Raw genomic sequence first — 24,946 nt, 5'->3', positions numbered from 1 at the left:
CAATTCAGTTCATTCTTCAGCTCTGTGTGCAACAGTTCCGTCAGATCCAGGTTTTCGTTGGTATTGCGGGGGATCTTGTGCTTCATGACTTTTCATAAAAAAAACTAAAATAGATATAGGGGGGGGGGGGGGGGGAGAGTCTGTGAAAAACTTGAATATTATTTTAAAAATATTTAAGTCATGCATGTAAAACCAATCTTTATTCAGTTGAGTGAAACAAAACAAGCGTTCCCACTCCCTCTAGCCCATCCAGTCGAGCACTATTCTAACACTAACTGCCTCAGAGCATTCCGACGGAACACTCTCAGGTGGGTGTCAGCATGCTTATTTGTTGGTTGTTGTTTTTTGACATGCTTCCTGGTTTAGTCACCCTTATGAAGTCTGTGTGCCAGTAGCAGCACAATGTTTTATTCCTCCATGCAAAGGTTAGCTTTTACATTTTTCCACAAGTGTGCACTTTGGAAAATGTAAACATAAATATGTTGTATATTGCCCAGCCCTGTAGTGAATTTTGAGTCTAATTTGCATTCAGAAAAACTCAAACTGCTGTTTAATTATACAAGCGTATAACAGAGAACTCGCACACATAGCAGAATGGTCTGAGGTTGAGTTCCTGGCTCAGAGATATCTCCTGTCCTTGACAAGTCTTGCTCAAGTCTTTGCAGGTTGTGAGTAATGTAATAGTGATGGAGCGTGAGCAGCTACTTCTGTAAGTCCCTTTGATTTGAAAGAGGCTTTACAATATGCATAAGACAAGCCTGTTATAGATACACCTCAAGGTCTCTTGGAGACAATTTAATTAAAACACGTCCTTAAGGGCCCATATTGGACATCTGGCTAATACAGTATGTTGAAACATTTTCCCAAACGAGCACTAAAATAAAATAAATTGTCGGTGTCCCTCAAAAGCATGTGATTTTGTGATTTTTAATGTCTTTGTACTGTATTAAACAGAACACTTTCCATTAAATGTCCCATACAATTTTTACCCATTAATGAAAAGTGAAAGGCTATGTAATATTTGATCACGATATACTTAGCTTTTTTTTCCCTATCATTTTTATCCCTCGATTTTGCAACCCATTTTTTCACCCAGTGTCAATTATCTAATGTAGTCCTGGGCGCTACACTTCCTCTGCTCCCTTCTATGCATGAGGAGTCCAAGCTGATCTTTTCACCTGACAGGGGGGACATGAAGGAACACGTTATTCCGACCAGTTCCTTTCCCCTCCATCAGGCACCCCGGCTGATTGAGGGGTAGGCAGTTTATCACGATAATTATACTTGATCACAAGATACTACAGTAGATGAAAGCAGGGGAGCTACCTTGAAGAAGGTCATAGTGGAGCCATCCTTCACGGAACCATATTCGATCCTGGTCTGCTTGGCCAGGTCGTCGGCCGAGTCGATGGGAGCGTCCATGCGCTCCACGGTCAGGAAGGCGGCCAGGTTGGCCGTGTAGGAAGAGATGACGATTAGTGTGAAGAACCACCAGACCCCACCAAGTATGCGTGTGGACAGAGCCTTAGGCATTAGCTCCGAGCCTGGACAGAGTGGCGGGCACACCATGTTATATCCACACTGAGACTGAGACCTGGAAAACTACAAGAAATACAGGAATGGTGACAAGAGCTAGATGAAGATGGGTGGATGGTGCCGCCACAATGCAATGTTGTGTAGCTACCTACCTGGCTATATATAAATATTGTCAGTCATCATCTGTCTGTGCTCTGTGATCAAGAAAGCTGAAGTAGTGATTCCATGCGTGAATTCATGTACATACATGAAGACATTCATGTAGTTGGTGCAAATTCTCTACTAGTGCAACAAAAATCTATAGATCAAGAATTGTGATGTAATGCAAGCATGGGTGCATTTATTAGTTTGTAATGATAATAATTAAAAGATGTGAAGGTGTGTGGGGGTCCCTGGGGAACTTCCAGACCCACAGGAATAAGCCCAGGGTGCTGGACCGGTTCCGACAAGATGCCCGTGCCGGAAACGGTTGAGAAATGAGTGTTACCGTGTGGGGATCCCTCGGGGGTCCCTGGGGGGTCCCCGGAACATCCAGACCCCCAGGAAGGCGCACAGGGGGCCGGCCCGGTTCCGGCGAGCCACCCTTCGTCCGAAACGGTCGAGAAATGACAGACTTCTGGGAACTCAGATTACCGTGTGGCTGTACTGTACTGTACTGACACACCCGAAATCATACAGTTTGTGTGTGTGTGTGTGTGTGTGTGTGTGTGTGTGTGTGTGTGTGTGTGTGTGTGTGTGTGTGTGTGTGTGTGTGTGTGTGTGTGTGTGTGTGTGTGTGTGTGTGGCTGCGCAACAGCAACACTTTGGTTGGCTTTTGGTTGGTGAAAACCAACCAAGCGTTATTTTCGTGCTCTTTTAAAGAATGCAATAGGTTCTTTGGATTCCATACTGTACCTATACTACCCTCTGTGTTTGTCTCCATCTCTGTGCAGAGGTGATTTTGAACTAGAGAGGTCTGTCTGAGTGAGAATGGTGCAGCTAGAATGGTAATGAGCGAAGTATCTCAGTCAGTAGTAGAGCAAGAGTAAGAGCGAGTGAGCATGCGTGTGTGTGTGTGTGTGTGTGTGTGTGTGTGTGTGTGTGTCTGGGAGGGCACGCGCGTGTATGCATGTGGTGTGTTTGTTAAAAAAAACATTGTGTGAGTCAGGCACTTCAGCTCAAATAGTTCATCTTAATAGCATAGATTCACACCGCTGCACCTCTCTTCTCAATGAGATGTTCCACCCAGATCCTCCCTGGATGATAAATTGCACATCTCTTTTTATATTTATTTTCTCTGTACTCCTTTGTGTGACTGTCCACAATGATGAGAGGGAATGGCAATGCAAATGCATGCAATGCATGTTTGATTTGAACATGACATAGCTATTTCCCATTCTTCAAACAGACACAAATGAGGATACACAGAGAAACAAGAATACAGATGGCACAGGAAAACAGTGGGAACACCACATGCCTGTTAAGTCAATGGTAAAATTGCAAAACACACACAGTGAGAATCCTTTTTCCTTGTCTTCTCTGGGACAGAGATACGTTTGAAACATGAAAGTATAATGAAAAGGATACGTACCACACGTAACTACATTTAGGGTTACCGTTTCTGGAACATTTGTACCCACTTTTTCTTTTTTGGGCTAGGAGACAAATGCTTCATGCTGAATTCATCCTTCATCGCACAACAATGTTGCTTGACAAATATTATATATTAACTGAAACAAATGTTGATGCACATAATTAGTTTTTGGCTACCATCGTTTTGGCGAGCATAATGTTTTGGCTAGCATTGTATCTTATTTTGGCAAGCATGTTTTTGTCCTGCACAGTTTTGTCTCTGCACCAGGTGTTTGTTGGGAGACGAAGATGGGACATGGAGGCTGACATCAAGACCCTGAAGATGACCTGGAGCCAGCTGGATAGAACAGCCCAAGAGATTGCTTGTTGACAGCCTATGCCCCACAAGGTGTAGTAGGCGTAATGGCCCCTACACACTGTAGGAGTTTTAAAGTTGTCGGCGAGCGCCAAAAATGGTCCCCGACAGCATAATCAGAGCAAATATCGTGCAGTGTGTACGAGCCATAAGTATTGTTTTTTTGTTGTGCGGCAAAGCATGAATTGGACTTAACTGTGCTTTTAGTTGTAAAGGTTGGTAGGCTAGGTTGGTATAGCTGCCATGTATCCAAAGCGGTTACCGTCGGACATGGCATCCCACAGAACGCTCAAGGCCACTCTACTCATAAATGCACAGAGAGCTAGGTGTGCATGCACATTTCCATACATACACATACTGTATCAGACACAGACATGCACAAGCTATAGACATACAGTACTACACACCCACCCACGCACGCGCACACACACATGCACGCCAGTGCACACAAACCAGGCATACACCCAGCCCATACATAAAGGCTACCATAAAACCTGTTAGAGCCTGTTAAGATAAATCAAGAGGTGGTGAGAAAGACGATAAAGACACAGACGGAAATATGTGCAATTCAAGAATGGGCAGCTGGCTGTAGTCAAAACACATGCTGTTGGTAGGGAGCTAACAAACCATATTTATCTTAACAAAGTAGTCTGTTTATTATTAATAATGTATTATTATTATTATTATTATTATTAATAATAATAATACATTATTAATAATAAACAAAGTTTATGATGTACACTTAGATAGGGTGTTTATAGAAAATGGGGGCTGAATATTGATGACACAAGGCTCTCTCCAGGTTTTAGAGTATGGGTAATGCCTACTGCTGTGCAGAGAGTTCAATACATGGTCCCCTACAGTAGGGGCCCAGTGGCCTTTGCAGCCTGTGGGATGAGTGGCCCATGACCTGTGACCTATATACCTTGTTGCATGAGAGCTCCAACGCCAAACCAGAAACTATTGAGTAAGGTGAAATTGTTCTGTACGAGAGTTGAAGACGGGTTGCACGGGTGTGGGTTATACCACTCGTATGGAGTGAACCTGAAGGAAGACAAAAACAATGACAGAAGAAAAGGAGAGAGAGAGAAAGGGAGAGACAGAGAGAAAAGAAGACTGGGGTGAGTACAATGCCTGGATGAATGAAAATGACAATACATGGTGCACTGCTTTGCTAATCTTCAGAAAGGGGACTTAATGCATATACCGGTACATACATAGAGAGAGAGAGAGGTTGGGCAGGAGCTGGATTTAGCCATGTTTCAACCATTTCAAATTAATCAAGTCCTGAGCTCCTCGTGGAGCACTGTTCTATGTATGTCTACATGCTATTCCCCCTTCAGCTAACTCCTGACAGAAAGCCACTTCGTACACAGACCCCTACCTGAGATAACCACCAACATCAAAACCAACTGGCACCGTAAACAATCAAAGCCAACTGGCACCGTAGACAGCGATTTTCTTTTGTTCCCATATGATTATAATCAGGATGCATCAGAATGCAATATACAGGGAGGGACAAGGTTCAGCTATTCTCTGCCTGTTACTGTTCAGGTGACAGGGACCTGCCAGTTGTTCTCTATTTAGTCAGTGATTCATGTCAGATAATTCTCATTCACATGCTGCGTTTGACTTGGCCACTCGGATTTATGTTGTTTTGTGATTCTCTGTACTGGTACTTCTACCAACACTGAATACAAATACAAAGGCCTGATTGAGAGACCCCCCCCCCCACTCGTTCGCCCCACCGACATCAAATTTGACACATGCGTTCCACACCGCCGCCGGGAGTGCAGTGCCCGGTCTCAAGTCCGTCGGATAGCCAGTTGTCCGGAACCAGCACAAAAGCCTCTGCCCGGGCTCCGGACAGGGCTTTGATGAGGTCAGTGTTGTGATCTTCATATATGGAGATAAATGAGGTCAGGCACTGTTCTATTAGGTTTAATGTGATATTTGCAGAATATGAAACTATGAGATAAAGTACATCATCAGAATTGCACAATATTTCCTCACGGGCGGAAATGGGCTTCCATACTATTGTCCTGGTGACAAGGCTGACCAGAAGCACAATTTCATATCCCATAACCCTCGACTGCCATCCTTCACATCACACACAGTCTTTCATCTGTACAGATGCCCCCCACCATTAATCCATCCTATATCCTCTTACCTGGCAATGACAAACAGCACACAGCTGACCCCAGTGCAGGCCAGGAGCACATACATCCAGATGTCAGGAGACAGGGGATTAAGGAAGGAGAAGACGCCCGGATTAGTGCCGTTGGGTTTACGGTACAAGATACTGATGCCGAGGGTCATAAAGGGCTTGGAGAAGTCGATCGATTTCTCCCTGACGTAGGTGATGGTCAAAGGAGCCACGGCGAGGTCTGCGATCTGGAGGGAGAGAGTGAGGGGAGGTATAGGAATCATGTAGGAATCACCATCCTGAGTTTGGTTCTTTTCTGTGCTTTGTTGTGGGTTGTTGGTGCAGAGCTATGGGGTGCAGCACAACTTTAGGCAATCATCCCGACTGCTACTGAGCCTTTAAGACGTGCCAACACTTTTTGTCTTTTCACGTCTTACACAGTGAGACCGGGCACTGTCGGAATGCTCCCTGAAAAATAAGACTGTTTGGGATTATCTGCCATTGTTTATTTTAGTTTCTGTCATCCAACCTACACAAATTAACCTTTAGTCACATTTTATTTACTTCCAGTAGCTATGTCTTTTCTCTTTTTCCTCAGACAATATTTTGGTGCGAGTTCAAATTCAGTCCCAGGTCTATGAAAACCTATAGTCTCTGAGGCCTCTTTTAGACGGCGACCATCTCCATATAACACGTCAAAGTCCCGTGGACCATTTACATGAGAACGCACACTTGAATGAACACTCTACAAAGTGCATGCATATATATGCCAGGTCGCTAGGTGGCGCGTGTCCTTGTGGGGTCCGTGTGACGCAGCGCTTATATAAACCATAGACATAAGTCACGCATGCGCAGAACTACTTCCGTTCTTCTTCTACACAGAAAGTAAACAAACGTCGCGTCCTCATCACACCTCCAGCAAACCGGACTATCCGACATGGTTGTTGTTGTTCGTTTCCCCTAGCAACTGACGCATGCCTATGACACCATGTAAAAACGTAGGACACGGGGCGAGCCGACCAGAGCTGACGTAAGCCATGATGTCACAAGTTTTGCGGATCCACCGTTTTGCCTGTTTATATGGAGACCATAGGAAACGGCGTTCTAAAAGATTTCCACTCTGGGAGGTGGTTTCACTTCGTTGCGTTTTCACCTCCTGTGAACACGGTTCTCGTCTAAATGACAGCAGCAAACGATACTTTATTTTGCCGTTTTTTATGAACACCATCCTCGTGTAAAGAGCACCTAAGTCAGTCTATTCGTCTCGTCTGTTATCTTTTGAATTACTCGATAATGAAAAGCTAGTCAAAGTTGGCCCCACATTCTAAGACACATTCTCCCTATATTCTCCTTGGTGCTGCCAACTGTAGTATATACTGTAGATTGTAGAATCAACATTAAACATACAGTAAGAGAACCACCCCACACACATCAGAAATCAAGAATGTGTGTTTAATAGAGAAAAAAAAGGGGGAAAAAACCCCTGTGTCGTATGTTGTGTCCATGTGCTATAAGTTCATGTATTGTATGTCTTTTTCTGTTTAATAAAAATATTGAAACACAGAAATCAAGAATATGTGCGACTGCTTTTTCTATTTCACCAAAAGTCATGTGCTGTTGCAGTACAGTATGTACAGTTTCATGTCTAGAGCAGCAATACTTATGTTGACTTGCTGCTGTTAGAACAAGATACAATAAACTAAGCAAATCTTGACCACATTACCCAATGCCCCAAATTGCCTGATGAGTTTATCCTAATGAGAGCTGGGATGCTTATTTCTTTACTCCCAGTCATTTCAGAACACCTGTAGCTTTCAGAGAGAAATAGAGAAAAAGAGGTTAGTCTAGTCTAGATCGTTGACTTTCCACTCAGGTCCTGCATGGGGACCCAGACAATTGCTACCTTTCTATTCCATCAGGTAGGCAATTATATTTACTCAGTGTCCAAGGGGTTCCTGATAGCTGCTGTTAATAATAACAAACAGCACTGCTGTGTGTGTGGTGTGTGTGTGTGTGCGTGTGCGTGTGCGCGTGCGTGCGTGCGTGCGGGCAAAACATTGCTATGCGTTAGTAACTTATTCTGGTTCAACTCACATGGTCGATGAGCTCCCGTACCATTCCATTCCACTCTCCCTTGTCATTCTGTGCTCCATATTTTCCATCAGTCACCAGTTTGACCTTGTATGTGAATCCTAAGATGTTGGAGAGCTCTTTCAGCAGGTCCAGACAGTAGCCCTCGAAGCGCTCATTACCCTCCAGCTCCTTGTCTGACTTCCTATGCATCACATACGGGTTTTCCTGTATAGCACGGGAAATAAAACCAAAGGAAGACACAAACTAAGATTGTATTGTATTTTGGTACATTCATTTGCTATGTATCTTATTGCTTATTTTCCCATGTCTCTCATTTTCACACACATACTGCATTTACCCTCATTAGATGCAGAGGAGCTGCTTAGAATTCTCCCAGTAACGTTTTAAAGAGCTGTTATACTGTACTTCATTGGGTGAAAGTGTCACGCCGAAAATAGCAGATCCATTTAATTTTGTGTTGTGATTAACACATTTAAAACCATGGTAGATTTGAATAGATTGATTTACAACTTTGACTTATTTTCTGCAAAATTATGTTTAGCCAACATTGACTCAATTATTCAGGTGCGGACTCACCTGAATAAAGTAAAGTTTTAAAACAAAGGCAATTACCGGAAAATGGTCTATAGACTACAAAGCTGTGAATAGGCAATGATGCCGGTATGGTACTTAGGGCAAAAAATACCACGTTGTGCAATGTGTAAATCCCCAAATATAATAATTCTCTTCTTCCACTCTCCATATCTAGCTGGCTTCTTCACACACCCTTGAGCAGTGGCATTCAATTACTGTATGTGCCAAGATGTTGAATTGGATTCTGGTTTTTTATTCTACCGCATCAGGTGATTTAATTAAAAACCAGAGACAGCAGAACTAATTAGTGAAATCATGTGGTGTAGTGTTGGGTTGCCATGAAAACCTGAATACACTAAACACACAATTGAGCTACAACTGCTCGCCCTTTTATATCAGGGACCTCTAGTCCTGCTGGTTTTCTAATCTACCAGGAAGTTAATTACATTCACCTGGTGCAGTGCTCTTGTCATTCGTGCTGACTCCTGTCTCTGAAGGTCAGGTTTGGGAACAACTACTAGTGGAAACTAACAAAGTAAATTTACTCAAGTACTGTACTTACATTTTTATAATTCATACTTATATTCCACTACACTAATATTGCACTTTGTTTTTGCTCTGATGAACCCTATGAGCACTATATGACTATACTCATAAGCCTCTTCTGCCCATCTCACCAGTATGGTGGTGACAATCAGAGTCCTGTTGGCCAGAGAGTCTGTCACGTTGTTGTTGTTCTGGTCACGAGAATACTGTGTCAGGTTCAGTCCAGTGTACGAGTTCCACACAGCTATCTGGTGAAGGAAACAAAGATCAGAGATCAGTACATGTTTTTTGAAAGAGAAAAAGGCATCTATCTGATGCTCTCAATCAGAAGGATTGCGAAAAGTGAAGTGGTATCTCACAAACCCTGGTCCTCAAGAACAGTAAGCACTGCTGGCTTTAAATCCTACCAGGAAGTTTATTGAATTAGTGTGGCGATTCAGAGCTATGGAATCTGTATTTGTTTAAAAAAAAAAATCACACTAGGAAGCTGAAAACGGAACAATCGCTGCAGTACGATCCACAGGGTAAATCCACAGAGAAGGAAGGATGAAGGAATATAAATTTTAAAGAACCATGGTAGCATTTCTTTGAAGATTTGGCTCACTCCAAAGACTGCGCATCAATCACTGTAACAGGCTGTTCTGTTCCCTAACATTTCATTGTTATGGTTTTGAGTGAAGTTTCTCATAACTCTCTTTGCAGTGTATTCTAGACAAAATATTGTTGCTGCTCTATGCATTATTAATCAATTAATTGAATGCATTCTAAGTTATGAAACCCATTGTCTGTACAAGTACAACCTAATTATTTAACAGAAATATGGATTGGTCCTTTTACTTTAAGACAGAATTACTTCTTGTCAGTTTATGTATTGCTGTGTAATCCGGAACAGGACCTTGCTTTCAGTGAGACATAATCTACATTGTAATAGTTTGATGACTATCTGAAAACTGGAACCTTTCTGATCATATTATTGTCTCCACCACCATTTATTCCCCAAAGATCATGTTTTTTGCAACAAACATTTAAATGTTTTGGATGAAAATGTTAAAAAAAATGTCTGTTGATTAAGCCACCCTCGACATGTGATTAATAATTGGGGTGGATTGGACATTCCGTTCGTGATTTGTGTCATTGTTTGTAAAAATAGGCCCCTCCCATTCGTAATTATGAATCTCCTCAGACTCCTCTCCAAGTTTTAGACAGTTTTAGCGCTTAGACAAACACAGACAGACAGGTGCATTCTGACCCTTTCAAATCCCCTCATTGATTAACAACCACAGCAGTGAAGGCCCAGCAGACAGTTTTACAGTAAGACCATTAGCAGCACATTAAAGATCATCATGAATAGCATTAAAGTACACAGTAAAAGTGTAAATGTGATTTACACTACTACTCAGGCTTTGATGGGACCCTGACGAAGGCTGATTGCCGAAACGTGTTGGTCCTCCCTTTTGTGTAATGTTCTTTAATTGCCATGCCTTGAAGCTTACAATAAACGCTTTTTTCACTTCACTGGAAAGAGTGCCTTGGATCTTTATTTCCATGATTATACCTCGCCAACGAGCACCTGTATTCAGTTCAAGGACCACGACCAGAGCTCCCTTCCTCTATTCAACTACTCAGGCTTCCTTTACTGTGGTTGAAGAGCTTTCTAGACTAGAGCATCCTTGTCACAGGAGTAGATCGGAAGGACCAAATGCAGAAACGTGGACCCTGGAAGCAGAATCTCCTTACTGAAAAGCTCCAAACGAGTCCCCTGAGAAACATTTGTTATATGCTTGGACTTCATGGTTCACTAACACCCCCATGTCACTAAAAACAAAACTTCACACCTCTCAAAACAAACTAACTGCTACTAAACGTCCAACCCAGAAACCCAGGAAGATAGAATACAGCAAGTTGCTGTGTATTCTAATCTATCTTCCACCTGTCTAAGTACTCGAGTCTAGAGTGAGAGATGCCCATCGGCATAACACCAGAGGGAGCTCCTCTGACCTGGTTCCAGTTGTTCCCCCTAGATTCGTCTCAAACAAAATGCATTGTAATTTGCTGCCACCACAATGTGGAATACCCTCAGCCATTAAAGATCTCCATTCCCTATCCACACACTTAAAATTAACCTAACAACCTGGTTGTGCACAGAGTAGAATTATATCCCCTGCTGTCAGCTTGAGCGTTGAGCTCAGCAAGCTCAATGGAAGGTATTGCTACGTATATCCACAGAACCTACTTAACCACTTCTTAAACCCTATATACTGTACTGTACTGTACAGGAGTCCATCCTCAGTCCCGTTGTTTTTTCCCCTCTATACACCAAATCTACTGCTATTTTCACAGAATGTTCACTTATTTTCGTCAAATGTGCATTTGGTACTTTTGAAAGTTTTTAAATGTTTGAGACATTCTGAACATGACATGCCCAAAATAGGGACGGCAACTTTAAAGTGTTTTATTTTCAGAGGAGGACTACGAGTGATTTCCCAATAAAAGACATAGTATGATTCACAGCTCTGAAGCTTCTTATCTAATTCAATTCACCCAAAGTCAGTCAGAAATAAAATGTGCTTACGTACAGTACACACCAGATAAAAGTTATCCATATCTTCTGCCCCGTTTACTGGTACATATCTAAAGGGCCAGCCCTATACCACACCATAAATCAGCCCCATTTCTTGCAACTGCAGATAAGAGAACAAGGGACTGAGGAAAGTTAACATTGAGTTACATTCTTTTGTTGTTTTGTAATAATATATAGAAAAGCGGTAAAAATAAATATACTCTGTTAAAGTTCCTCCATGTACTGAAACATCTAATGCATTTGCCTTTGGTCATTTTGAAGCTATTCATATTCTAAACTGGCCCAACAATGCTTATAAAATCAGGGTCTCATGTTATAGACGACCACAAAAACAAGCCAAACAGAGTCATTAGGTTTTACACTCACTAAGCCATGGATCAATACAGCAGCCGTCAATTTATCGGGCCTGTCAAAGCAGATCCCAAGAGAGAGAGGTAAAAACACTGTCTTTTGTCTTTTTTGTTTTGTTTTTGTTTTAAGTACGTCTTCTAATAGTATGTCAATTGAGAAAATCCAATAAAAACATTGAAAGAGAAAAACACTGATATACACGTACACTTATTTTCTGCCATAACTTGATAATAGAAATGAGCAAAACTGCAAATGCGAAAAGTTGTGTGTGTATATTAGTATACTGATTCCACCCACCAGCCACCGCAGAGGCACGGATGGATATACACGAATGACTGACTGACACTGGAGAGATAAACAAACAACACATTTCCTTTTCAGCCTGGTATAAGAATTCTGCCGAACCCAACTATGACGCTCTCAAAACCATCGTTTGACTGCTGCACGACTATTCTGAACATTTGAGTGTTGGCCACTCGGCCCAGTGGTGGTTGAGAGACAAGCCACTTGTAAAACGATGTCTCTATTAGACTCCCAAGATACGATGTACATGTACCAACCAAAAACTAAATTAGATAGATAAAAAACTGCTACAGTGGTGGAGGAATATAACTCAGGAAAGACAAGAAAATCAGCAAGTGCACAATGTGTAATCTCCTAAAAGAAAAGGAACAAATCTAAAGTAAACGGGGAAAGATCCTTCATTTCTTCCCAACTACTTTCATTAAGTTGAGCTTCTGCCAGCATCCTCCAGAGTGTATTTAACACACCACTGCCCAAGAACTAGCATGGCTGCCACGATTTAATAATTCACTTATCAGGACCATAAAAGCCAAGCATTTTATGCATGGCGCATTTCCACGTAGAAGAATTCCCTCTCCGAGGGCTAAGACATATTGAACGGAATTACAATTACTCTATAAATCACACTCCTGTGCCCGGACAATGGCTGGCTGGCTGGCTGTCTGTCTGTCTGTCTCTCTCTCTGCCTGTTGCTGGGTTGACAGAACTCATAAAAGAAAGGTTCACAGGAAATTGCTTTGGCGAGTGGTATACTGACTGACAAGCCATGATAAAACAGCATAAATGACAAGGAACAAGCAACCAATTATTTGGACATGAACTGTAACATCTCCTAGAACCAAATTAATGAAAATAATCATTTAATTCCTTTGACACAGCCTCCCCCCCATGCTGGGGGGACTGACAAATTGACAAGTTCCAGAACAACACCTTTTTCAACCCCAGCAAACGCAGGTGGACATCGATGTTAAATACGTGGCACTGCTGTAAACAAAACCAGTGAAGAGAAACAGGGCTGACAGGGCGAGGGGTAAAAGAGCCGCACAGCATATACAATGGACTGGTCCCCCACTGGAGAGGAAGGGAAGGCTTAGAGGAGATACAGCACGGGCACTCGTGCACCAACCTTGATCCACCTTTTATAGCGTTGACTTCCGGCCTCCACCAAACGCTATGGAGGATGCAAAGAGAATGATATAGAAAGCAGAACATAATGCAGTTGGAAAAATAACTTAAAGTAAAAACAATAAATCAATGGAGTAATCACACACACACACACACACACACACACACACACACACACACACACACACACAGCATCAGACGTATGGGCAGTAGCAGCATGAGAGCGTGTAATTGGCTGCTCCGGGTTCTCGTGCTCACCCTGGCGGTGCCTTCCTCCATGAGGCTGATGATGTCCAAATTAAAGTCCCTCCTCAGGCCATCTGTCTTATTAAGAATGATGCGTCCCGTCAGTCCGTCCCACTGGGCCTGCGGGGGAGGGACAGAGATGCAGGGGAGAGTTTGAAGGTCTGTCTTCATTCCACTTCATTCACTGGAGAGTGGAGACTAACGGCTACTTTGGACAAAGTTGAAGTGAGAGGAGGAGGAGAACAGGTTGAGGGAAAGTCCAAATTGATGGTTTGAGGGGTGCAACAGTTAATCGAACGAACCAACTGAATTCATTAGAAGAAATATTGGTGGTTGATACTTTGTAATATAAAATAATCAACTAAAAAGCAATCCCTATTTTGGGCATGTCATTATAGATGAAACATGACAAGTGATGGAAAGCCAATAAACGTTTCATTTGCTCGCCTTGCTGCCCGTCTCACCCCCCCCCCCCCTCCCACACTGTATACACACCAGGGGAGCAGTCAGACAGATATTTTGTGAAGCTACTAAGGAAATCGGGATTTCCTGAAAGTTCATATAATGGCCTGTTGTGGCGCTGTCATTGGGCCCAAAAAACCCCATAGCCCCATAGAAGTCCATGTATTTGGGCCCAACTTCACCTAGACTGTATTACCTTAATAAACATGGTCATGAATACTTTCTGCTTCCAGTCACTAGTTTAAAGTCTCATTTTTAATGTCATAATATTATTTTTGGAAAATTATGGTCCCATTTATTAAAAGAATTACCATAAAGTCGCGTATGTTCTGAGGGGCGTGGCTACCATTACAGTCTATGATCGGGATTCCCCACCCACTCGAGTCAAAATAAAAACCAAAGGAGAAGAAGGGGGGAAGTCCCGCCTCGTTGTCTGGGCCAGCCAATGGCTAGCTGGGCCCAAACGGATCTAGAAAGATGGCGATGTACAATTCAAGGACTGACAGGCTTCATTTTACGTTCATGTTAGACCCGCGGAACGTATGTGTCTGTCATGCATTATTTATTTTCTATTGAAATGTCTATTTGTCTAGGCCTATCTATGTCTATTTGCGTATATTTTGCACCGAGTTTGGATAGCTTTACGGGTGAATTTCCATTACAGTATGGAATGTAATATCAATATAAGTGTGAAAGGGAGGAACATTTCAAAACCGTTCTCCCGTCTCTCATTGAAAGTTCAAAACATGTTCAAAGTAAATGTCAGGTTAGACATATAGTATTACCGCTGCTTATAAATACATATAGTATTACAGCTGCTTATAAATACGATTAGAGCAGGACAGATGTATCGGTTTCACAATATATCAGCCAATATTTGACATTGTAATGGCAATTATGTAGTCCATGTGTCTTTTTCAAATATTTTCAAAGATAGCTGATCTACATGCTCCCAACGCAACGCGTTGCAACGTGACCGATGCCCGACCGGGTACCGTTCGGGTTCTAAATAGTATGAAGGAAAGCTGGAAATATGGGTGAGGGGATGAAACGTTCATGCATCATAGGCCTCATTTCTTATGTGTGTCTACTCAGCCAGTCAGCCCAGCCATTAGGACAGTGCAGCAGAATGCAGCCACATTTTGTTGGGCAAACCTTTGATTTAGTTTACTTATGAAAACCTGCCTCGTGACACGCTGAATATATGGCCAATACAGAATTCATTACATATGTTGATCTGACCTCATCAAACCCTGTACACTCAAGATGTATTTGACAGTTTTGTTTTCTGGTTCAAATCTCTTGCAGAGCCAATCAAAGTCAATGCTAAATATTGTTAACAACCATTTAAACTAGCTGTATGAAATGAATGATGATTGGGCGTGGCCTATATCTTGCCAAAATTCTGTTATTTTATCCCATAGCCATTGAGGTATGATTGCTCTGAAATTGGCTATAGTTCGTTGTTAGGCCAACCGGCCCACCAATTCTGTAACCTCAACAGTCATCAGTCAGTCATTTGTGTCTATAGGATTGGCCCAAAAGTTCAGCCAAAAAAGAAGAAAACATGGTCATGACAATGCCCTATGACGAGTCCTGAAATAGGAAAATAATAATGGGACTCAGTTACTCTGTTATTTTCCATTATTACATGGCTTGGTTGAATGCTTGATTCTGATTGGTCAATCGCTGAATTCAGCGGTGAGTTATGTGTTGATAATGACCGCTCCGCTATATAACAGACCGCTGCCTAATCAAACCCTCTGAGCACCAGCTGCGCGGCTGCGCCCCGCTTGATTTACTGCTGTTTCCAACATGACAGCCATGTAAACACACACACTAGTGACACACAATGTCATTTACAGCTAAACATTGCTCTCAAAAAATCTTTTGAAAACATTTGAGCGAGAAATAGACGAAGCAGGACCCGAAAATGGATTATATTTGATCAACTGACTTCCTTGTTTTCCGACAGTGCTGCAGCCCTGCAGCTGGCCAGACGCAGCCAGCGTGAACTTATGGAATACTTTTTTGTTGTGTTTTGGGTCAATGTATTAATTTATGTTAGGTAGCCATTGTGATAACCTTCAGGGAGTTTAAACACAGAGGCGAAGTGGTTAAACTCCCGGTCTGTGAATTATCTCCCGACAACGACCACCTAGCCAGATATTATCCCTTAAATATCGGACACCTCATCGCTTACATAAGATATATTTAATATCAATGTTGGGGAGATCCCTACAATCATGCCATGGACACCAACCTCTTTAAAAAGGTTCATGAAGCGTGGTCCAAAGCGCCAGGGTTTGTGGCGGTGACACTGTAGAGAGCCCACGGTCATCTGGGTGGCCCGCTGAGCAGCGACAGCCACCATGTACACAGCGTCGTACATCAAGGCTGCATCCGTCTGTTGGAGGAGCAACAGTGATACTGTAAAGTGAGGGGTTTTTATCAACAACTACTGTACGTGTTTCACTGAACACACAAATATGAAGGCATGATAATCACAACCAGGAGGTATTAAGTCAAATTGATGTGCCCTTTATATTTAGTCAAGCCAGACTTCAAAAGGAGTTTCAAAAGGATCATCTTAAATGTACAGTCCAACACCTGCACATGTTCGGAACTTCGGATGTGTACTAACCTTCGCATATGCCCATATATTTATTGTTTTTTTGGTTCCCGTCCATGTACTTTGTTTATTTGTGTGCAAAATGTCTTGAACCTGGTTATTGTTAGTGTACCATTTAGGACAATTGTTGTATATATTGTATAGCTTTCTGGAGGTAATTGTCATAGATTTATTATTGGCTGTTGTATAACTTGACATGTACGATGTAGCTTTGAAGTGTAATTATGTTTCTGCCGCTTGGCCAGTTCCCACTTGCAAAAGAGTCTCAATGTGTGTTTTACTGGTTAAATAAAGGTTAAACAAATAAATAATAATTATGATATAAGTCAAGTCAAGATATTATTGATCATCTTAATCTGTCTGTCGAGCCTGTGCTCTGTGATCGATTATGATCATCTTTGTCTATGTTCTGTGATTGAGAAACAAGAAGTAGTGATTCCATTCATTCTAATTGTATGAAACAGGTCTGTACTTTTAGCACATACTGTAATGGAAAGTGAACTGTCACAGTTTGTCTCACACTGTCTCTATATATCTCCCTGTCGCTCTCCGTCTTCCTGCCACTGTTCCCACCGGCTGGACTTTTTCCATTCACATCTGACAGACTGTCAGTTCATGTTGATGTGTTTCTGTCTCGACGGATCCTTAGCCTTCTGTTCCTGTGTATACTAGTGTTTCTGCGTCTCAGAATTTCCTGTCTATATGCTTCAGTGGTTTTTACATTTTTGCCAGACACCAGTATTTTGGATTGTTGCCTTTGGACTTAACCCCACACCTGCCATCAGATCACTTAACCAGTCCACTTTTCACAGTCAGTTTGCACTCTTCAGACACAGGCAGAAGGACAGATACAGATATCTCCATTATATGGGCACAAAAGGGACACAGACGGTTAAAACGCTATGACAACAGCCTGGTATTTCATACTAGGTTCCACACTTGCATCGTTTCCAAGTAGGAAACAGGCACAGGTCTTGTTAGTGTAATGTGAGCGAAAGATTTATATCATGCTCAGGTATACATACATACATACAACGCAAGGTTGTACAGAAGTTCAACATCACTTAAAAAAGTATACAGGGATTATGTGGTTAAGTGGGACTTAAAAGGGGGAAAAACTGGTACTTACAGTCATGACTCCATCCATCATGCCACTCTCATGTTTGGGCCCCTGCAATCTATCCATGGCCCACTTGTCCATGGTGGACGCTACCCAGGGGTCGTCTATGTTCAGCAGCCTGAAGCCTGTCATGTTCACCCCACTGTAGCGGTACGGCTCCAGGTCCAAAGCAAACAGGTCCTGGGATAGCAAGTGAAGAGGGAGGGAGGGGGGGGAGAGAGAGAGAGAGAGAGAGAGAGAGAGAGAGAGAGAGAGAGAGAGAGAGAGAGAGAGAGAGAGAGAGAGAGAGAGAGAGAGAGAGAGAGAGAGAGAGAGAGAGAGAGATTATAGTTTCAGGCGTATGTCTCAGAGTGGTGTAAAGGCATAGGGAGGCATCAACGGGGAGGCTTGGGTCCCCAGCACCAACAGGAGGGCAGAATTGGGACGGGTACTTTTTTGATAATCCATTACCTGAATTGGAGCTATGGGCTCACTCGACCACTGGATAAAGCTGCCCCCCCCCCCCCCCCCCCACCAGATTGCCTGCCATCTCAAAAAAACATTCAACAAAGCTATTTTGAGTACTTTTTCTGTATGGCAACGGCATTAGCCATTGCTATTGAAAGTATTTTTTCTTCTTCACAGACTCAGTCGGTCTCTCCCTACCTACACTTTTCATCATTGTTACAGTATGCGTGTACGTGTACATAGTGGCACTGGCACCGTGCAAAAAAGACCCAGCTGTTCTTCAAAGCGACTGTCGGCAGTTCTCACACTGAATTAGTTCTAGAAGGTTCTAATATTTTAGGATCAAAATATTAAGGGAGACAAGTGGCTTTGTATCTATATATAAACACCGGTTATACTTCACTTTTGTTTTTAATGGCTTAGCTTTTTAAATAAAATAAAAGCTTTGCTCTGAAACCGTAGCTGATGAAGAGACAACTAGAAAGCCACAAGGCTGTGGAAAGTAATTTGAATTTATTTGGCCATTGTTCTGTCCATACAGAGACAGTTGGCTTGTATGCTCGCTGCATTCAAATCGTCTCTAGAGGGGCAATTAGTTGCAGCAAAAAACAATAAAAAACAGTTGGCTAATAACACAAGATCAAAGGTAACCCATCATTGCAGTACGGAATCCTTGTATGTCCAAAACTGTTACTTTTCAGGAAATGGAAAAAGATAATTTGTGTTACAATGGATCCAGTGAAATGATGTGTATTGTGTAGTTAGAGTCACAGGCTCTCATTAATACTTTTCATTGGCTCAATATTTATAAAACACAGACAGACATAACCACTTTCACTTAAAAATATTAAAAGAATAGCAGATCTATAAAAGCTCACAACTTGTCGCGTTATGAGCTTGTACATCTTCTATTTTCACATTATGTATCTGTGGAACTGAGTCAAACTAAATGTAATAACTCAACTCTTACAATCCACTGCTCTAAAGGAAGTCAAGGACTTCAAGTACCTGGTCTCATGGGTCAACTCAACGGAGCAAGATCTTAAAGTGAGGACTCTGAACAGCATGGCCTGTGTATGGAAGTTGGAACTACAATTAAATAGCAGCCAGGAGAATGAGACTAGCAGGACACTGCCAAAGATACCAAGAGCTGCCAGACAGCAAACTAGTGGTTGATTTAAAAAAACATCTATGGGATTCTTTATGTCAGACTTCGGTTCTCTATTGCCCTCAGGCAGATCTAAGCCCCAGGCAATTATACGGCCAAGGCAAACAACCCATACTGGAAATAACTGTATTTAAATATCAATAACCCCATCTATAGACCTTGACTGGTTTTGTGAATGCAGTGTTAAATATAAATGTTGCACTGAGATCGTTTTGGAAAGTCCAATATATACATAGTGCAAAACCAGGCAGGCACTGTGGGCAAGCTGCAGTGGATGGAATAGGATGGAATCAACTTGTTATGAAATTGTAAGGGCAAGGGGCGTCCATGACCATAATTCCATAATGACTATGGTCCTAGGAGCGAACTGTACTCCGGTAGTGCAGGAACCCCCTAATAGAATTGGTCTGCTGGCTCATACATCAGCAGGTTCATGAAACTGCCTGCATGGACCGTAGATCTGCCTGCTCCAGTTCTGCAGAAATGACCTCTCTGGTGCTTACAGTAGTACTGATCATTACTCCTACCAATGAAGATTTATGAAAGGGTGATATTTCAAAGAAAGCCAACTTCATTTGTTTTACTCACCAAAGTTGTGAAGAAGAAATGGTAGTATTCTGTCATCATTCCCATCGATGAAAGCTGTGAATAGGAAAAGCAAAAGAAATTGCAATGTTCAGAAAATGTTCATGTAGGCTACTAGGCTGTACACTTGCCCATTGTAATTTGCATGTCTGAGTTGTCTGAGTTGCTCTGTACTACACAGCACCTCAGGATATTCATTTATGTGCAAATGTATAATCATACCTAACTGCACTGGTTAAAGTCATTGCGTTTCACCTCAATTTGTATTTCATGCCGTCAACGCTTTCTTAATGTTTTATGATCAAGTGACCAAGCTTTATTTGAACTTTCAAACTATGAAATTTACGTTTACCTTGCCCCAAATCATAAAACCATGCAATGGCCAATGACCCGTGGATAATGAAATGCTGGCTGTGTGGACTGTAGTACTGAATGTTAAAAGCAGGATTATTCTAGCAATTCTTCACCACTGATAGGGTGTATACTAGTACTCATGCCATTCAGTGTAGATCGACTGTACATATTACTGTTTATGTATCATATTCCTGTTACGTATGCACATATTACCACTGAACGGAAGTACTTATTGGTTGATACACATTGTTTTTGATTCTCTGTATACAGAATACTCTATATGTAAATAATACTGGTAATAGATTGCACTTTTACCCGTGCTTATTATATTTATATCTAATTACATACCTACATGCACATATTGATGCTTTTTACTGTCGATACCTCACCTGATTATATATATAGAGTGCACATTCTATTTATTTATATCTGGTTAGTCCAAGTGACGTTGAGGTTAATATCCAGTAGTCTGATTTATAGTCACGTTAACTATTGCTGTGCAGTATGGGGCAATGCAGCTCAGACTGATATGAGAAAACTACAGATCACACTAAATAAGGCAGCTAGAATGGTCTTAAGATGTGGGTATGAAATTGCAGAACAGAATGGGATGGCCCACAGCACTTGAATGCATAAGAAAACAGTCTCTTGCATTGATTTCTAAAATAAAAACATCTAATAAACCAGTAAACATAAAGAATAAATTTACATTAGTTCGAGATAAACATCAGGTCAACACAAGATCAAGACACAAAGATATTTATGTTCTACCAAAAATAAAAACTAGTATGGGAGGCCGATCTTTTATTTCTAGGGCAGTTAAATTATGGAACTCATCACTATAGCTGAGATTGATTTTATTGATGCACTACATGTTGTGATTTCTGTTAAGCTTTGTTCTTTTTAGTTGTAGTTTCTGTGTTGGTATGCGGTCAGGTTTTCAGCTGGCTCAGGGGAGAGGACGACCCTGGCATGCATAGTCCACCATAGATAGGTGAATGAACTGTATCTGTCTGTGGGCAGGCATATGCTGTGCCTGTGTGTGCGTGAGTGTGTGCGGCTGTATGAGTAGAGGACTAGAGGTATAGGTATTTTTATTATGTTGTAACATTTAACTCACTTACTGTTGTAATTTGAAATGTAATTTTGAAATGAAATGTACTATTTTGTAATGTAATATAATGTATTGTGTTATGTTTTAATTTATTTCTGGACTCTTGTAAGATTAGCCGAAAGGCTAAAAGAGATCCAAATAAAAATCAAATCAATCAAAGTGCAGATGGCCAGGTCAATCCGTAGGTGTATTTCTAAATATGCACCTATTTTTTCACCTATTGGGGTTACATGCATACACGCCATTTTGGAAATAATTTCCCTACTTCCATCCAGTGGTGTCATGCTCGTAGAACGCAGCACCACGTTGTGGTACCAAACAATTGTGACGTGCACACTAGAACGTGTCCCCCTAGATTCAAGAGAAGATGCACCTAACCTCACGTCACCAGACTTTCCAAGATGCTCCAAGTCTCCCCCCCCCTATTTTCATTGATTGATTGATTGAAATATGTATTAACAGTTTGCAGAATTACAGTACATTTCAAGCACTAACTCAATACAAAGACTGTTAACTGAGTGGACGACCCAATAAAGCATTACACTTTTACAAGTGTAATGAATTGAACCTTGTTCAATTCAACAAAACATTAAGAGACGTACAAATAGACACTTATACAGTATATAGCCAAAGAACAGAACAGGAATTAATCATAAAGGAGGTAAAAAGGGAAAAGAAACATATACAGTGAGGGGATACATACAGATTTTACGGGGGCCAGTTTCGAATTGCAGCCGTCCGTAGGTGCCCTTTGAGTGCGGTTTTGAAGGAGTCAAGGGATTAGCATGTCTTAATGACAGTTGGTAGGGCGTTCCACATTTTGGTAGCATAGGAGCGAAAATAATTTAGTCCCTTGTTTGTGCCGAATCTGGGTTGTACATGGCAGCACACCTAAACCTAACCTTTACCAATGTTTAACCAATGACTAGTCTAAACTAAGTATGCACCCCGTGGGTGTAGACTTCGTTAACATTAAGGAAGTATCTAGACAGGTACATGGGTATCTTGGTGGTATATCAAATCTTGTGGACCAGACCCATTGCAAGATGCTGTATTCTGTCATCGACCTAAGACATTCCAGCCTGTCAAAGTGGGCAGGGGTGAGGTGGGTTCGGGGGGTGAGGCCAAGTAGGAGCCTGATCAGTTTGTTTTGGGAAGTCTGGAGCCTTGTTCACACCGTGTCAAGTACCGTGACAAATTAAAATGGCTACTACTTTGCATAACAACAGCTTTAACTGTTACCTGCGCGCACTCTCATACACGGTAAACACAGCACAGCAGTATGGCTTGTTTGCCGTCACCTGCCTTGTCTCACCAATTACAGGGTTTTTGTGGCATTTCAAAAGCGGCACCCCACCTTCTGCAGGTCATAGTCACCGGTGTTCTGTTGCCTGTCAGCCTACCCTAGTGTCGTTTGTCAGTTGTGTTCACCCATGTCCTAATATCCCTGCCTTTATACTCCCCTGTTCTTTCAGTTCCTTTGTCAGATTGTTATTGTGTGTGTCGGTGTTCTGTTCCCGTTTGAGTTTTGGTATTAAACTCTGTTGCATTTGAGCTCCTCTGCCTCTACTTGTCTGTCTGCATTTGGGTCCCAAAACTCCTTCGCACACGTGACACTTAACTTTACCCTTTTAGTTTAGCGATGCTGGGTCCCATGATATTGATTGAATGTTTTATGTTATGCTTATGATGTTGCTTATGCTGTTTTTATTTTTTGCCATGCTTTTAACCTTGTAGCACTCGGAGATTAGTGAAAATGTGAAAAGTGCTTTATATATAAAATACATTGTTATTATTAACCACCTAGACTAGCCCTTGCCACCCCATACCTGTTTGAGGAGCTCAGCAGCCATATGGTAGGAGCAATCAAAGATCACAAAAAACTCCTGGTCCTTTTTCAGCTCCTTAAGTAGTGGCCGGGCATCCTGGTTCCCTGGGGACAGCTGTCGGATCTTGACCTTCAGTGTGAGCTTAGCTGGAGCCTTGATCAGCTCCTGCATCCGCATGAGACCTGGAAGATTACCAACACTTTAAGGGTACAGTAGAAGGAGTTTGGGTTAATGTAGGATTTCTATTTATTTTGAAATGTCGCTGGAGGAGATATAGAAATAGATTCTGCAACACTCGTAAGGTAAAAAAAAAAAAAGAATTAATTCAATGTTTCGATCACTGGAATCTTCTTCATCCCAATCCATTTCCATTCCTGAGGAAGATCCCTGATCGAAACTTTGAATGAATAAACCAGTGGAGCTGAGTTTTCCTTACCAGTTTAGCGGACTCTACTGTCCAGCACCTGGGCTAGAGTGGATGTGCATGTCCTATCACTTTTGTTAATGTAGCATTAGCATATGACATGAGGAATCTTGCATCCGTTTCTTTCACAACTTCTTTTTTTTTGTTTTCAAAATCTTTTTTTTCCCTGTTTTATAACAGTATGGGTGTCAAGTCACAGATTCATAGAAAAATAAATAAATATATATATATATATATATCAGATTTTAGTATCAGTGACTGGGGTAAACAAACGTACTGTATGATCAGACATAGGGCAGACATAATAGAAAGACTGTTATTATGCAAAACATGGCCCTTCAAGACAAAAGAAAAACAAAAAACATTTTCTCCCCAATTTAGTATAGCCAATTCCCAATTCCCCAGCCTCTCTACAAGTACTCCATCTCTGCTAACCCCCACAATCAGTCATTGGGAGGGTGAAGAAAGCCTCAGGTCTCCTCCGATACCTGGGCTGTCAAGCCAACATCTTTCACAACTTCTGCAGATAAATATTCTCACTAAGCCCAACAACACATAGCCTGATAACTTAGGACATTATTGTACGCTAGTCTACACTACTTAAAATTCTGGTCATATATCGTACCATACAGAAAGAAGCCCATTGCATGTCCTTCATCAGATCTGAAAGTTACCAGGGTTAAAGATTAGCAACAGTTTGAACGTTTCACTTCACACAGACACACACTTTCACAGTCAGCATGGTATAATAAATCTTGTTGGACTCTGCTAGCCAACGCAGATTGCGGAGAAGAAATTAGTGCTGTCTCTGTGCCATCTAAATTCACCTCACCACCCATCCTGTCTGTCTGTCTCATTGTTATATCTCTCACATTTTCTATCACATTTTCTCTCTCTCGCTCATTTCTCCCTTTGTCTATCTCTCACCTCATCTCTCACTTTCTCTCATGCTGCTTCCCTCTGACACACACACACATACGCACTGACAAACCAGAATTGAGTCTGACGTTAATCTGACCTGTGACTGGACATTGTGACATTAAACCTCAATAAAATATATCATTAGTGTCTGGAGAGTGAGCGTGTGTGTGCGTGCGTGCGTGCGTGCGTGCGTGCGTGCGTGTGTGTGTGTGTGTGTCTTGAACAGTGTGAGGTACTGTGCATTTCCATGTGTATGTGCATGACATTTCATAAAAATACTAGACAATAAAGTAGCAAGCAAACAACCTTTTTCTATAAACCATGTGGCATTTCAAAAGCTGCACCCCACCTTCTGCAGGTCATAGACACAGCAATATATAGGCTAGCCAATGATAGATTTGAAACTATGGACCTGTTTGAGTCACCACAGTATAAAGTTAGACGCTGTGTGTATGCAATCGA

General features: G+C 41.8%; 1 protein-coding gene across 4 annotated transcripts in view; it reads right to left on the bottom strand.

Moving 5' to 3' along the window:
- Positions 1–24,946, bottom strand: part of LOC308326950 (glutamate receptor ionotropic, kainate 1-like) — a 49,520-nt gene that overhangs the window by 6,465 nt on the left and 18,109 nt on the right. Inside the window, exons 4-15 of one of the 4 annotated variants that reach the window (XM_080780042.1) lie at positions 23,140–23,321; positions 19,846–19,899; positions 17,652–17,822; positions 16,154–16,297; positions 13,441–13,548; positions 13,184–13,228; positions 8,954–9,070; positions 8,729–8,803; positions 7,704–7,907; positions 5,634–5,857; positions 4,389–4,507; positions 1,327–1,544 (exon numbers count right to left, since the gene is read on the bottom strand). In XM_080780042.1, the coding sequence (XP_080636168.1) occupies positions 1,327–1,544; positions 4,389–4,507; positions 5,634–5,857; positions 7,704–7,907; positions 8,729–8,803; positions 8,954–9,070; positions 13,184–13,228; positions 13,441–13,548; positions 16,154–16,297; positions 17,652–17,822; positions 19,846–19,899; positions 23,140–23,321 (1,661 nt within the window). The remainder of the gene's footprint in view (positions 1–1,326; positions 1,545–4,388; positions 4,508–5,633; positions 5,858–7,703; positions 7,908–8,728; positions 8,804–8,953; positions 9,071–13,183; positions 13,229–13,440; positions 13,549–16,153; positions 16,298–17,651; positions 17,823–19,845; positions 19,900–23,139; positions 23,322–24,946) is intronic. The other 3 variants (XM_080780044.1, XM_080780043.1, XM_080780045.1) reach the window with 3 other exon arrangements.

This window comes from Protomyctophum bolini (genome assembly GCF_963924005.1).
Source record: "Protomyctophum bolini genome assembly, chromosome: 13".
Classification (NCBI taxonomy): domain Eukaryota; kingdom Metazoa; phylum Chordata; class Actinopteri; order Myctophiformes; family Myctophidae; genus Protomyctophum; species Protomyctophum bolini.
Note: the sequence above shows the minus strand (reverse complement) of the source record. Positions and strands in the feature narration are given on the sequence as shown.